General features: G+C 44.1%; 1 protein-coding gene across 1 annotated transcript in view; it reads left to right on the top strand.

Annotated features, from left to right (window-relative positions):
• Positions 1-15558, top strand: part of LOC124545251 — a 170473-nt gene that overhangs the window by 123876 nt on the left and 31039 nt on the right. Inside the window, exons 4-5 of the mRNA XM_047124127.1 lie at positions 4506-4654; positions 10350-10437. Coding sequence (XP_046980083.1) covers positions 4506-4654; positions 10350-10437 — 237 coding nt within the window. The remainder of the gene's footprint in view (positions 1-4505; positions 4655-10349; positions 10438-15558) is intronic.

A 15558-nucleotide genomic window follows, 5' to 3' on the forward strand; every position in this document is an offset into this window, starting at 1 on the left:
TGGCTGCGGTTACCCTTGACGCTGCATCATAGACAGGAGCGCCTGCGATGGTGCACTCAACAACGAACCTGGGTGCAGCAATGACAAAACGTCATTTTTTCGGATGAATCCAGGTTCTGGTTACAGCATCAGGATGGTCGCATCCGTGTTTAGCGACATCGCGGTGAACGCACATTGGAAGCGTGTATTCGTCATCGCCATACTGGTGTATCGCCCGGCGTGATGGTATGGGGTGTCATTGGTTACACGTCTCGGTCACCTCTTGTTCGCATTGACGGCACTTTGAACAGTGGACGTTACATTTCAGATGTGTTACCACCCGTGGCTCTACCCTTCATTCGATCCCTGCGAAACCCTACATTTCAGCAGGATAATGCACGACCGCATGTTGCAGGTCCTGTACGGGCCTTTGTGGATACAGAAAATGTTCGACTGCTGCTCTGGCCAGTACATTATTCAGATCTCTCACCAATTGAAAACGTCTGGTCAATTGTGGCCGAGCAACCGGCTCGTCACAATACGCCAGTCACTACTCTTGATGAACTGTGGTATCGTGTTGAAGCTGCATGGAGAGCTTGAAAGTCTACCCCTAGTTTGTTATGCTGATTATTTTTCATGTAAGAAGTATCTCCCTTTAATATAAGCGGACGCAGTGCTCCATGGTTCCCATTTATACCGCTATGTGTCTAATTCTTTCAATTAGGCCCGATAAGTTGAGATATGGGTAATCAAACCCGTAGAAAAGATAGTGTTCTAATTTAAAAATGAAGCAACGGATAACGCAACATCGGTAAATGGCCATGGAACAATACGTGCACATTAGGGACTGTGAGACTTTCTTTTTTTTTATACTATGAATTCCGTTAGTTTGATAAAGTGCATAATGCATACAATGGATATGCCTGGATTGAAAATTCATAGAATATAGTCATTATCTCAGTGGTATGGATGACGGATACCGAATAACGCTAAGGGAGAATTTCAATTATCATTCTGATTTATTTCGATAATATTTAAGAAAACTATTACCCTCTGTGACAAAACATAGATGAAATCTATTATATTTAAGAAAACGACCACTCTCAGTGACAAAACATTCATGAAGCACTGACTATCTCTTGCATCTCGTCATACCGGAAACATAGACAACACTTCGTCGTCAGTTACATCTACTAATGATTAAAATGGGTAAAAATGAATGTTATTGAATGGTGACCTCTGAACACCATTTACTTATTGTCACACCTATTTAACGCGCGGAGTAGGGAAGGATATTACCTTTCACTCTCTCAAACATTACTTGGTTTACTACACATACAGTACCATGCGGATAAGTTCATGTTGAAACCGGGTATTATGCAACCGCAATGCAACGTGAGCAAACCAGCCCAGGCTTCATGACTCCACTTTATTCATGCTATGATTAACGAAAGGCAAATCCAGTGACTACCGTAATGAATGCTGGCAACACGTGGCCAAGTTCGACAACAAAGAAACAAGTAAAATAAACCGTTGAATTATGAAAAATTTATATTGCTTGTATCCAGAACTAAACTAAGCAACAAATGAAAATTAATGAACCTATCCGCTATTGACCTAAGAACAAGAACCGTTGGTTAATGCCCTCAATCACCTCGCGCCCAAATCCGCTAGTTGAAACACATTAATCTGAAAAATTTAAACAAATAAAATATCGCTGAACGTTTCCCGGTATTAATTCACACCCGAACATGTTTTAGAATCAATGTTACCCCAAAAAGCCTACATTATGAATAACTTTTCTCACCATCCATGACGAGCGGCGCACCCCTGCGTCCGTCTCGTTCAATCGGCGGCCCCAGTGCCCTAACATGGCGCGTTCCAGGACCAACCGTCAACCGTTCAAAAAAACTGGTGGTGGGGGTAGGACCCCAGTGAGAACCAACCTCACAAACTCTGCCCTACTCATCCCCTCTATCTTTGGAATCACAAACTCTCTTCCGAATCTGCTCACGTTATGTTGGTGCTAAACTACCCTACTGCTACCATCTATGACCAACCCAGATTATTATATATTCCATACATAATTACGTTTATCCATCCACATACATCACGGGATCAAAGGATGAGAGAGGAGGTGTGACACAAACAGAAGAAAAAATATACACGGAAGCATTCTTGAATCCAGAGGTTAATTAGCTAGACGAAACATTGAAAGGACGCTCTCAGCGTAAAATGAATTATTAAACATGTAGAAATTAATCATTTAGTTAAATGAAGCGTAAACCTGTGACGTTTCAAGCTGTACCTGTACACGCCATCCAAGCTCTGTTTGACTCAATGCCCAGGCGTATCATGGCCGTTATTACGGCCAGAGGTGGTTGTTCTGGGTACTGATTTCTCAGGATCTATGCACCCAAATTGCATGAAAATGTAATCACATGTCAGTTCTAGTATAATATATTTGTCCAATGAATACCCGTTTATCATCTGCACTTCTTCTTGGTGTAGCAGTTTTAATGGCCAGTAGTGTATTTTGGTTATCAACGAAAAAAATTTTTCATCTAACTCTAAATTTTTCGATGTATGACATAATATAGCCGAAGCTGTTTCCCAGATGGAAAATTTCACCCATTCTAAAAAAGTATCATAACTGGCCGTAATTAAATTCTAGAAGAGATTTTTGACATGCTTTTGGGCATTGTAAAGGTGTGTATTGTAAGTGAATTTAGAATATTAGTATGCGTTTTGTAGGAGACAGAGGCTTTTCTATCGCCGCAGAAAGTGGAGCGCTGTGGTGGCCGCTTGCAGACGGTGCTTGTTACTACAGCGTCCATACGTGTGACCTTAGAAATCAGGTTGCAACTAATTTGTGTAGGACTATTGTAAGGTGTCAGGCAAATCCAACACCTTCCATGAAAACCCTGACATGATAGCAAATCCGACAGTATGTCACATAGTTCCGAATAAATCCTGACATTAAATTAATCAAAGTAATACGATCAATGAGTGAGCAAATGGAATACCACAGACTAACAAAAGAACGCCTAAATGCGTGTCATACCTTTCCACCGTGAAACAGATGCAGTTCAGAGGGGAGAAACGAGAACAGAAGCCGAGAGCAGAGTCGTGTAAGCTAGAAGGCCCTACAATAAGGGACAGCTAGAAGGCCCTACGATAAGGGACACCCAAAATCCAGCCGACCGCCAAGACCACCCCCCAGCCCATGTTAAAAGATAGAGCCCTCCAGAAGAACAGTATAGATCTTACGATAACACTAAAAGGGCCACACCAGCTTCAAGTTTTATCGTGAGACTATAAGAGTCTCTGTTACGTAGCAAACGTTAAAAACATTGCCCCACCACGAAAAGTATAACGTTTCTCATTGGATACACAGAATTTTTGTAGATGGAGCTTAAGGTTAACATTGAGACCCTGACTGGTCAGTTGAAAACACAGCCAGATAGCTTTTCTTAAACCAACTTCGGTAAATTGTAGTAAGAAGAAGTTAGAAAAGAGTTGCTTCCGAGACGGCGAGGTGTGTGGAGCTGCGCCGCCCGCCGCCCCCTGACGCTGCCTAAACACCGACAAGGTAATGAACCCACAGGATGCCGCTTAACAGCGCATAACGCTTCACTCAGAAGTGCAGAAGTCTCATCTGTTACATACCCTTTTTACGTAATACTAGTGTCGATCGTCGATTAAACTTCGTGGTATTCACATTTGCTATTAGAAGTTAAAAATCTGAAACGCGATGATTTTTCTGTTACGTAATTATTGAGAAGCCACATCAGCCACTGTGATTTACGACAAATTAGACCATTTTGATAGTTTTCTCTTTTATGAAACTTAACTTAAACCTAGATTATAGATGTGATATGGCATAGGTCATCCTTCGATCCATTGTAGAACTTGGAAACCCATTCAGGGAATATTCGTTCACATTTTTGTTGAACGCCGTTGGTTTTTATCATCCTGTATTAAAATATTTCCTTTTATCAATAGTGCAATTTATAAACAATGTTTTGTGAGTAGAATAAAAATTCCAATGGTAAACTTAACTACTTTCTCGACGTTATTTTACCAGCTAACTAAAAATAGGAAAGCCTTGAACCCCTTCCACTAAATTTAGTTAGTATTAACATTCTTTTACAGCGAGTGCAGTGGAGCTGACGCTGAAAGCATTAAGTATTCGATTATATCATCGCTAGTCTCACTGAACTCTACATGTCATGTGTGGTCTGGCGTCTCCTTACCAGCAACAGGTCCCAGTTTCAAACTAGTCAATTCCCTAAAAAACACACTCAGAGCGTCGTTGCGCGAAAGTGGTAGGGAGACACGACTTAGAACAAACAGACACCACGCAGAATGTTAGACTATAAGCACACCAGTGCACTGATTGAGTGTAGCGACGGTTTCGCTCCCCTCGCCGCTTCCCACGTTACACGAGAACAGAAGCTGCTTTATTTGTTAGTTAATGTGTAGTGTAGCGTGGCTGGGTTGTGAGCTTATGTGGTGGTCCGCAGCTGCTGGAGTGGCTGTTCCGGCGGCTGTCCGCGCCCTGGCCGACCGTGCGCTCCCGCGCCAGCCTCACGCTGCTCTTCACGGCAGCCAGCGGCGCCCTCATGTGGACGCTGCGGCGCGGCGACCACCCCAAGGACACGCCCATCTTCTGGTCAGCACCCACCTGCCCGGCTCCGCCAGCTGCGCTCGAGCTGATGCCGAGAAGCATACTGGTTGTCATCAGGAACCCCATGTTACGAATATTAATTTTTTATGACAAACCTTGTACATCGTCTTTTGTATCGTGCTCTGATACTAAAATATTGAAGTCTGTTAAAGTGATCATTGCAGCTCAGCTACAGTAGCACCTTAGACGTGCCAGTCGTACGAGGGTTGTCCAGAAAGTAAGTTCCGATCGGTCGCGAAGTGGAAACCACTGGGAAAATCCGGTAAAGCTTTGCACAGATGTGTTCGGCAGAGTCTCTAGTATGCCCGTCGATCGTGTCGCGTCGCTCTTTTCAGTTTTGTGTGAACAGTGAGCGCTTAAAGATGCGTAGGGAATAGCGCATACCGCCAAGTATGCGTGCCTCAATACAGATTTCGCCTGTGTCATGCAGCCCACATAACACAACTGTCGAGCAGTTCCTTCTTCATGCCAAATCTCGGCCTCACACTGCGGGGGCAATGAAGACGCTCCTGCGACGTTTCCGATGAGAAGTGTTTGATCACCCCCAATGTAGTCCGTAATTGGGTACCCCAGAGTCTCATCTCTGCTCACAAGAACCGCTGACTATGAAGACAAAATTTTTCCACAGACGTCGAGCTGCAGACCAGTGCAGACAACTGGCCGAAAGCACAGGCCGCTCCTTTCTATGACGAGGATTTTGGAACGTTGATACAACACTACGACAAAACTCGAAGCTGGAGCGCCGACTATATAGAGAAGCAGGTGGAAGATGTACCTAACTGTTGCAAATAAAACGTTTCTGGTTTTCTCTGTGGTTTCCATTTCCCGACTGATCGGAACTTACTTTCTGGAAAACCCTCGTATTTGTTGTTGGTTCACAGTATCGTTGAATTTTTTAAATAACCTCGACTGTATTACCACACTTACACGAATCTAATGCGTCATCGATTTTAATGCGCACCCCAATTTTAAAAATTAAATTAATAAAAATAGGAATTTTGGGACAGCGCTGGTAGGATATTTTTGTATTGTTTAAATTTATTTTACAATGCTAACTTTATTTCAAACGATAGTGAATGTATTTTTAAGTTAATCATTACCGTACTAAGTGACATTTTCATTATTAAAACAGAACGCCTAACTTGGTTACCTACATGATATACAAAGAAACATACTGTATATTACATTCGTTACTCATAATGTCCGCAGTACTGGAATCCTCGGAAGAGTCTACTTCAGAAATCGATTCATTTCCTCCTTCCCTCCCATCCGCCATCCTCGGTGTCGTCCCAGAGCACATCATCTTCACTGCCATCCAGATTATTTGAAATACAGCATTTCTTGAATGATTTTACGATCATTGGTGCTTCGATGCGTTTACAGGCAGCCGAAACACAGTGCGCAATAATGTAGGGTGCAGCACGCTTAATTTTTCCTGTCGGAGTCAGTTCACGATTTGGTTCGCAAAACCATTTTTTGTACTGTTACGTTCTCCTGAACGTAACCTTTAGAAAGTTATTGATACTAACGTCCAGCGGTTGTAATACAGAAGTCATTCCTCCACTAAAATATAATAATAACAAGGTCACAAGATAGGGTGTGGATCTTCTTTTCTACGTCGTCAGTGAGATGACCCCGAAATGCATCAAGACATTTCATTGATGGTTGCTTGGAAAGTCCACCAGGACGGCGTTCCCACACGTTTAGTAGCCAGTCAAGCATTAAAGTTTGTCATCCATCCCTTTTCTTGATTCCGAACAATGACGTCATCAGGGAATATCTTTTCATTTTGTGGAGTCTTGGGGCATATTTTTTGCTTGAAGATTAAAAAATGTGGAAGTTTGCTCCCATCAGCTGTGGTTGCCAGCATTACTGTTACGCGCTGTTTTTCACACTCAGGTGTTTTGATGGTAACATCTTTTGTACCCTTCTCGTCAGTCGTGTAATTGCGTGGCATATCAAACCAAACTGGGGTCTCGTCAGCGTTGCCTATTTGGCCCATCGAAAAGTGTGGTAACATACCTCTGAAATTCTTGAAGTTTCTTCTCGAAATCCTGTGGATGCTTTCGGCATATTGTTGTGCGGCGTCGCAGAGATGAGCCTGTTTGTTTCATAAAGGGATCAACCCATCCCCGGCTAGCCTTAAACTCTTGCTTCGTTATGTTAGGAGCTGCAGCCACCTCTTTTGCTATTTTTATTGTGTTTTGTCACTGGTCACAGGTTGCCCATTCTTCCACTTTTTTCGGACGAATTCCAAAACATTTACTTCAACGCCAGGAAGTCTTCCTTTGCGAGGTTAAGTGAATTTCTTTCTAATAGTGGTAGTTGCAAATAATCCCAATTTCTGTTTCTTCCATAAGCGAACGTTTCTCTCAGTTACAATGAACTCTCTTTTGTCCTTCTGTTACCATATTTTTCAGCATAAAGAATTATTTAGCGCTTGAAAGTAGCTTCATACAACATTCTTCTCTGCTTGCTTTCGATTTCGTGCCTATCTAATGCAAACACAATGGTGGGTAGTACTGTGGAAGGCCAACAATAATGAACCGAGGTTAAGAAGTACAACAATGCGTTGTAATGTACAGGACAGTACCTAAATTTCAACGAGCAAATAAAAACGAAAAATAACGACAGTTCTATTTTCGACGACAACTCTCGTGCCTCTCGTGGCAGTAATGGATTTTGTTCTGACGCCTGCGAACGGAATTCAGAACTTGAAATATACACCAGCTCTTTTAACTCGATAACGTCTTAACCAATTTACGTCTTCTTTTCTTTAATTCTCAGATATTATACCTATATTTTTTGCGAGAGTTCTATAAGTGCTTTGCTACTTCAGATCACATCGAGTAAGGAATACCGGTGAACGATTCAAGTTCGTACTGGAATCTAATGCGACATCGAATCTTATGCGCACCCTAATTTCGAGTACTTCGTATGGTAAAACAAAGAGCGCACTAGATTCTCGTAAATACGGTATGTGTTTACGGAAGAACTGATGATGTGGCATTATGGGCCAGGAGCCCCAGTCTGCGGTTATTCTGCCACCTGGTCCAAGTTATTTTTGAGAAGATGAGGTGAATTGATTAGGCGAACACCAATAACCAGTCCCCTCCGAAGAAAATTTCCGACTCAGCCGGGAATAACACCTTCGGTCCCCGTGATCCGATCTTAGCTCGTTCTTTATACCTTTCCCATGAATGTGGCGACAACTTCGAGAGGTTGTGGAGGGTGTCTTGAGGAATAGAGCGAGGGTAGGAACCCGTGTCCAGAAACGTCATCCAATGACCGTATAGCGTGCCATTAGGCCACCCCTTCGACAGAATGCATGATTTTTTGCGCCGGTGGACCAATGGCGGAACGCTTCGCAACGCTATTTGTTACTCTGTGATCGCGACTGATTGCCACGATCGTCAGTGGAGAAGACGGAACTAGCTGGTGCATGCAGACGCCTTGTATGCTATGAATGTGATACTCTGGTGCCTCGGTGGAGGATCGTTTCAGACACTGGCTTCCATCCACAATTTAATTTTCTCCTGCAAGCATTTAAAATCTCCAACGCTTTTCGGTACACACGAGAAAATTGAACTGCAGATGCCGTGTCCGGAAGCGTCTTCTACAAAGGCAACAGAGCATCACATTCACAGCAGACAAGGCTTTTCTACGCAACACTTGTCGATCGTGACAATCAGTCGCGATCACTGAATAACGAACAACATTTGCCAGACGTTCCGCCTATGGTCCATCAGTGTACAGCGTCACGTTTGCCGCTGAAGTGGTTGCCTAGTGACAGGCGCCGGAGCCAATAACTTCGACGCTCTGTAGCGTCGCTAGATGACTTTTCTGGACATGGGTTTCTATCCTCAATTTTTTGCTCTTCAAGACACCGTCTACAGCCTCTCAAAGTTTGTCGCGAGATTTCTGCGACTCCCCGTACGAAGGATGTCTCTGCTAAGAGGCGTCAAGTGCATTTTCTCTCGTGTATTGGCAGGCATTTGCAATTTTGTTTTTTCATTCGCAGCCCACACAAATACCACTCATCGCGTCTTCCATGCGACGCTCACTATCGACAGAAGCGTCGGTTTGTTCACTGTTACTAACAAAATCATTTTCAGAGCGGAATTCTACACCCCCATTCGATAGGACGGTCCCAGATTGGCCTATTGCAACATTCGTTTTATCTATACGTGTTGACAGGGTCATTCAAACACGAAGAACAGCTACTACCACAGGAGCGACTGAACGCTGCTGCTGCATGGCGGGAGCAGTCAGTGCGGGGCAGGCCGATGCAGTCTCGTTTCATGAGAAATCCATTTTGTAACATACCGATAAAATTATTTAGGAGTATTGCATATATCTGTTTGGTTAATGATGTGTTCTTGTACTGTGGTAATGTGTTTTATTCTCTGTACAGATGGTGTGTGTGACAAAGGCTGAAATGCGACATAGAGGCTAATGTCATTTTTATTCTTTTTTTTATGTTGCTACTTCTGTTTTTTCACCACATAAGTAATTTTTAGTTTATTTTTAGCCCAAATTATTCATCGTTGTACAGTGAAACATGTAATGTACGTATTTTTATGAGCAGTATATCTAATCTTTATGTATAACAATCGGACATGTTGCTGATTACAACTGTGTCCACTTCGTCTGCAGTATGTCTAACCTTTAAGGTTAGACATACTGCTGATAAAAGTACGTACAGTACATGTTTCACAATATAGCCCTGAAAAATACAGTTCATGCGAGGGTTGGAACTTTAATAGTGGCAACTATTTATTTACAGCTCGTACAAAATAGATACGTGTTTCAAAGTTTTATTAACCTTCAAAATATTCACCAGTATTGTGTATAACCCGTTGCCAGCGATGTGAAAGTCGTAGGATACTGTTAGAAGTGCCAGTTGTATTGACACTTCGAGCGGCGCGGTCTACTGCCCCACGAATTTGTAGCAGTTCTGAGGCGAATGCCGTGATTTGTTTCCTTCAGTTTAGGAATCGAGTTGAACTCACGAGGGCTTAAATCAGGGGAGTGCAGTAGGTGGTACAGCACTTAGCAGCCCCATTAGTCACACCAATCAGTAACAGCTTCCACTGAACGTGCTTGAGCATTGTCCTGCAAACTGATGGTCAGGTCCTGCAGAAAGTGTTATCACTTCTGTCTCTATGCTGCTCATTTTTGGAATACAACCTAATACCAGCTTAGAGACAGAAGCGATGACACTTTATGCAGGACCTGACGTCATTTTGCAGGACAATGCTCAAACACGTACAGTGGAAGTTGTTTGACTGATGCGGCTGCTAAGTGCTATACCACCTACCCCTGATTTAAGCCCTCGTGAGTTCAACTCGATTTCTAAACTGAAGGAAACACATCACTGCATTCGCTTCAGTTTGAAGTATACACAGTTTGAACTCGATATGAATGTTAATTAATTGTCCTCTACACATGCGTATGCAATGATATGGTAGTGAAGTGGAAGTAGATGAAGAAGAAAGACTGATGTCTGGTTTCTAGCTTTGTCAAGATTTAACGTCAGAACGATCAAGAATGTTACAGTTTAGCGTCTGGAGCTAACACGACAATAAATATACTAGAATTTACTGGTAGATGTATATAGGAGCAGTTCATTCTCGGTTGTCGACGCTCCAGCGATGGTGTGTATGTGTCCTTGCCGCAGGTTCTTCAGGCCGTCTCGGCGCTCAGGCGACATCGAGAGCAATAAGGGCTGTTCGCACCAGGGAAGCTGCTGGAACCACGGCCTCACGGTACGTCTCTGCATTCTCACTGTGTCTCCTACATTTTTAGAAATTCTCGCCTACTTTGTGGGAGTGCAGTCCGTACAGCTCTTTTGTAGCACAATTCCTCGCTGCTTAAGTTATAGTGCGCTTCTATCGTGTGCTATACACAGAAAGCATGCAAATCCACACGTGATTTTTTTTTCCCAGGTGTAAGCCATCATGGTACCTCTTCGTGAGTTCTGCTGCTCTTTTTGTGTTTGATGTCATAAGTTGGCACTGTATCAGACATAGGCAATTCTTCATTAGTAAAAAAAACTCATTTACAAATTAATATCTATTCCGTGCTGTAAAGCCGGCCGGCGTGGCCGAGCAGTTCTAGGCGCTTCAGTCTGGAACTGCGCAACCACTGCGGTCGCAGGTTCGAATCCTGCCTCGACCATGGATGTGTGTGATGTCCTTAGGTTATTTAGGTTTAAGTAGTTCTAAGTTCTAGGGGACTGATGACCTCAGATGTTAAGTCCCATAGTGCTCAGAGCCATTTGAACCATTTTTGAACCGTGCTCTAAATATTGTCTGAGCAGCATAAATTAAATGAACTTTGGCACATATCCCAATGTCCACAGCTCGTGGTCGTGCGGTAGCGTTCTCGCTTCCCACGCCCGGGTTCCCGGGTTCGATTCCCGGCGGGGTCAGGGATTTTCTCTGCCTCGTGATGACTGGGCGTTGTGTGCTGTCCTTAGGTTAGTTAGGTTTAAGTAGTTCTAAGTTCTAGGGGACTGATGACCACAGATGTTAAGTCCCATAGTGCTCAGAGCCATTTGAACCATTTGAACATATCCCAATACTCCTGATCTACACATACTTTAATTCTACAGTACCTCATTCATTCCTCTGTGGAGAAATACACAGCTGACTTTTTCCTATCTAACATAAAACTAAGAGGAAATTACATGGTAAAAGTGCATTGAAAATATGAGTATATGGCGTACGAATTACTGACTAAATAGTATTCTCAGATGAAGCTTCTATGTAAAAATAACACACGAATCTCCATAGCTTTCAATGGCCTTACTTCTCCTCTGTCTGACTCGTAAAAAATTGATATTTATGTTCTTTCATCTTCACAGCAGCTGGGTTCCTCTCGTAGTCAGGCCTGAGCGACCTAGCCTTCCTTTCTAGTCTTTCCCAGTATATATCTTTCTCCTCCCCGAGGATGAACTAATAGTTCGGAAAGGCAGGATAGTGTCGTGTACTTTTATACAACACCTGATCAAAAGTATCCAGACACCCATTTGTGGACGTCACTACGGGGTGTGTCCACTCTTCGCCTTTATGACGGCTTAAACACTGCTGGGGACAGTTTCAATGAGGTGTGTGAGTGTCTGTCGAGGAATGGCAGCCCATTCTTACTAAACAACGAAAACCAGAGATTCTGGTGATATTGGACGCTGGAGCGAAGTCGACATTCTCACTCATCCGCAAGGTGTTCCATTTGGTTCATAACGGGGCTTTGGGTAGCGCAAAGCATTTCATGAGTGTTGTTGTCCACAAACCATTATCACACAGATGCTACTTTATGACAGCATGCATTGTCACGCTGTTACAATCATCGCCTTCGAAATGTTTTTCTATTTTAACGCAGTACACAGTACTGTACAATATATTCATATATTCCCGCATTTAGCGTTTTATGAAGCACAGTAAGAAGGCAGTGCACTAACCACGAAAAACACCACCTTACCGCAGCACCACCTCCTCCGTACTTCACTGTTCGCTTTACACGTGATGGCAGTTAACTTTCTTCTGACGTTTGCCTCACTTAGACCCCTCCATGGGTCTGCCAGAGAATGTAGCGTAATTCGTCACTCCAAATCACTCGTTTGCAGTCATTTTCCGCCCAGTGCTGCATCTCTTTACACCCCTCAGTTTCGCTCAACATTGACTACAGAAATGTGAACAGCTGCTCGACCACTGTATGCGATTCTTTTTAACTCCCTATGTACAGTCACTGTGCTAGCTGGACTGCTGTAGCACTTTGGAAGTCACAAGTGGTTCCTTCCGCTAATATCATGCAATGTTTACAGCCGTCCTCCACAATGCTGGACTGTCTCTGTGTGTCATTAAATGAGATGTGCTTGTTCTTGGTTTAGCTATGGTTTTTCCTTCGAGTTTCCCCTTCACAACCAAATCACCAACAGTCTGGCTGAGCAGCTATACAAGAATTTAAATGTCTCTGATGGATCTGTTATTCATGTTGACATCCAATGATAGTCCACGTTGGGAGTCACTGATCTCTTCTGACCGCCCCATTCTGCTGTTATTGCTTCTCTGCTGGAAGCGCAGTACTCCCCGCCTCCAGTGACATGCAGAGGTCTATTCCTCATTAAATAGGGAGTTCGGATACATTCAGTCAGGTAGTGTATGTGTCTGTCGACAGGACTAAATATTGCAGGTCCTAAAGATAAGTAACGTCATCCCCGTACAGAGGCGCTCGCTTGCCTGTCGCTACCGACCGATCGCCGTGTGATCCTCCGCCAGTGGTGCCCTTGGATGCGGTGTAGAGGGGCATGGGGTCGAGCACACCGCTCTCCGTCAAGTACTGGCCACAATTTTGTCCTTATAATTTCAGATTTTTCAGTGGATTTTCGTTTGATACATGAAGTTTACTGAAACACAGCATCTCAATGTCTGTCCTCTGTCTTTTACCAATGACCGCCTCATCCAGCTCCTTATCGCCTTCTATGATAGTACTGAACGTAACTGGAAGGTGTACTGCATTGGAAACTCCGACTTATTTGCCAGTAAAGCGCAGCCGCCGATCAATTGTGCTCCGATCAAACGATCGCTGCCTCCACATGCTCGTTTTCTTCTACGATGTTACCGGATAATATAAGAGGGAGAGCACCAACGCAGACTCCGACTTTCTCGTCGGTCTACCAGGTCTGCGGACCAGCCGTAGTTGCTCAGTTTCGCTAGTACGAGGGGCGTTTGGAAAGTCCGTGCAAAGTTCGAGAGATGGCACCACCGGCGCGTATCGAGATCATGTTTAATTAGTAGTATCTTTGGAAAGAACGCACACCAAGTTTCAGGCATATTGGTCTATTTCTTTGTGTTTGGCATTCGTGTGAATCAAGGAAGTCGAGTGATTGTCAAAAAATGGACGAAGAAGAATTTCGTGTGGTGATTAAAGATTACTTTATGAAAGGCAAAACGCCTCAGAAGACTAAAGAGAAGCTTGACAAACATTAAAGAGACTCTGCACCTTCGATTAGAACATTTCATAAGTGGTTTCAAAATTTTTGGAGTGGCCATATGGGCCGAAGTGATGCTGGACGTCTGGACGCCCTGTGGAGGTTACGACTCCAGAAATCATTGATAAAATCCAGCATATGGTGATGGATGACTGAAGAGTTAAGGTGCGTGAGATTGCTAGTGCTGTGGGCATCTCGAATGAACGGGTACATAATATTTTGCATAAACATTTTGACATGAGAAAGCTATCCGGAAGATGGGTTCCGCGATTGCTCACGCTTGACCAACAACAGAATCGTGTGAAGTGTTGCAAGGATGGTTTGCAGCTGTTCAGGAAGAATCTGCAGGACTTTAAGCGTCGTTTCGTCAGTGTGGATGAAACATGGATACATTAGTATACTCCTGAGACCAAACAACAATCTAAACATGGTTTACCAAGGGAGGCCGGCCGGAGTGGCCGTGCGGTTCTAGGCGCTACAGTCTGGAACCGAGCGTCCGCTACGGTCGCGGGTTCTAATCCTGCTTCTGGCATGGATGTGTGTGATGTCCTTGGGTTAGTTAGGTTTAATTAGTTCTAAGTTGTAGGCGACTGATGACCTCAGAAGTTAAGTCGCATAGTGCGCACAGCCATTTGAACCAACGAAGGGAGAATCTGCACCAAAAAAGGCGAAGACCAGTCCTTCAGCTGCAAAGATTATGGCGACTGTCTTTTGGGATTTTCAAGAATAATCCTAACGGACTATCTGCAAAAGCGCAAAACTATTACAGGTGCATATTATTCATCGTTATTGGAACGTTTGAAAACCGATCTGCAAGAAAAACGCCGGCGATTGAACCGCAAAAAAAGTCCTCTTGCGTCACGACAGTGCACCAGCACACACCTCAGCAGTTGTGGTCGAAAAATTATTGGAAATACACTATTGGCCATTAAAATTGCTACACCACGAAGATGACGTGCTACAGACGCGAAATTTAACCGACAGGAAGAAGATGCTGTCATATGCAAATGATTAGCTTTTCAGAGCATTCACACAAGGTTGGTGCCGGTGGCGACACCTACAACGTGCTGACATGAGGAAAGTTTCAAACCGATTTCTCATACACAAACACCAGTTGACCGGCGTTGCCTGGCGAAACGTTGTTGCGATGCCTCGTGTAAGGAGGAGAAATGCGTACCATCACGTTTCCGACTTTGATAAAGGTCGGATTGTAGCATATCGCGATTGCGGTTTATCGTATCGCGATATTGCTGCTCTTGTTGGTCGAGATCCAATGACTTAGCAGAATATGGAATCGGTGGGTTCAGGAGGGTAATACGGAACGCTGTGCTGGATCCCAACGACCTCACCGGCCGAAGTGGCCGTGCGGTTAAAGGCGCTGCAGTCTGGAACCGCAAGACCGCTACGGTCGCAGGTTCGAATCCTGCCTCGGGCATGGATGTTTGTGATGTCCTTAGGTTAGTTAGGTTTAACTAGTTGTAAGTTCTAGGGGACTGATGACCTCAGCAGTTGAGTCCCATAGTGCTCAGAGCCATTTTTGAACCAACGACCTCGTATCACTAGTAGTCGAGATGACAAGCATCTTATCCGCATGGCTGTAACGGATCGTGCAGCCACGTCTCGATCCCTGAGTCAACAGATGGGGACGTTTGCAAGACAACAACCATCTGAACGAACAGTTCGACGACGTTTGCAGCAGCGTGGACTATCAGCTCGGAGACCATGGTTGCGGTTACCCTTGAAGCTGCATCACAGACAGGAGCGCCTGTGATGGTGTACTCAACGACGAACCTGGGTGCACGAATGGCGCAACGTCATTTTTTCGGATGAATCCAGGTTCTGGTTACAGCATCATGATGGTCACTCCCGTATTTGGCGTCATCGCGGTGAACGCACA

This window comes from Schistocerca americana, chromosome 1 (genome assembly GCF_021461395.2).
Source record: "Schistocerca americana isolate TAMUIC-IGC-003095 chromosome 1, iqSchAmer2.1, whole genome shotgun sequence".
Taxonomy (NCBI): domain Eukaryota; kingdom Metazoa; phylum Arthropoda; class Insecta; order Orthoptera; family Acrididae; genus Schistocerca; species Schistocerca americana.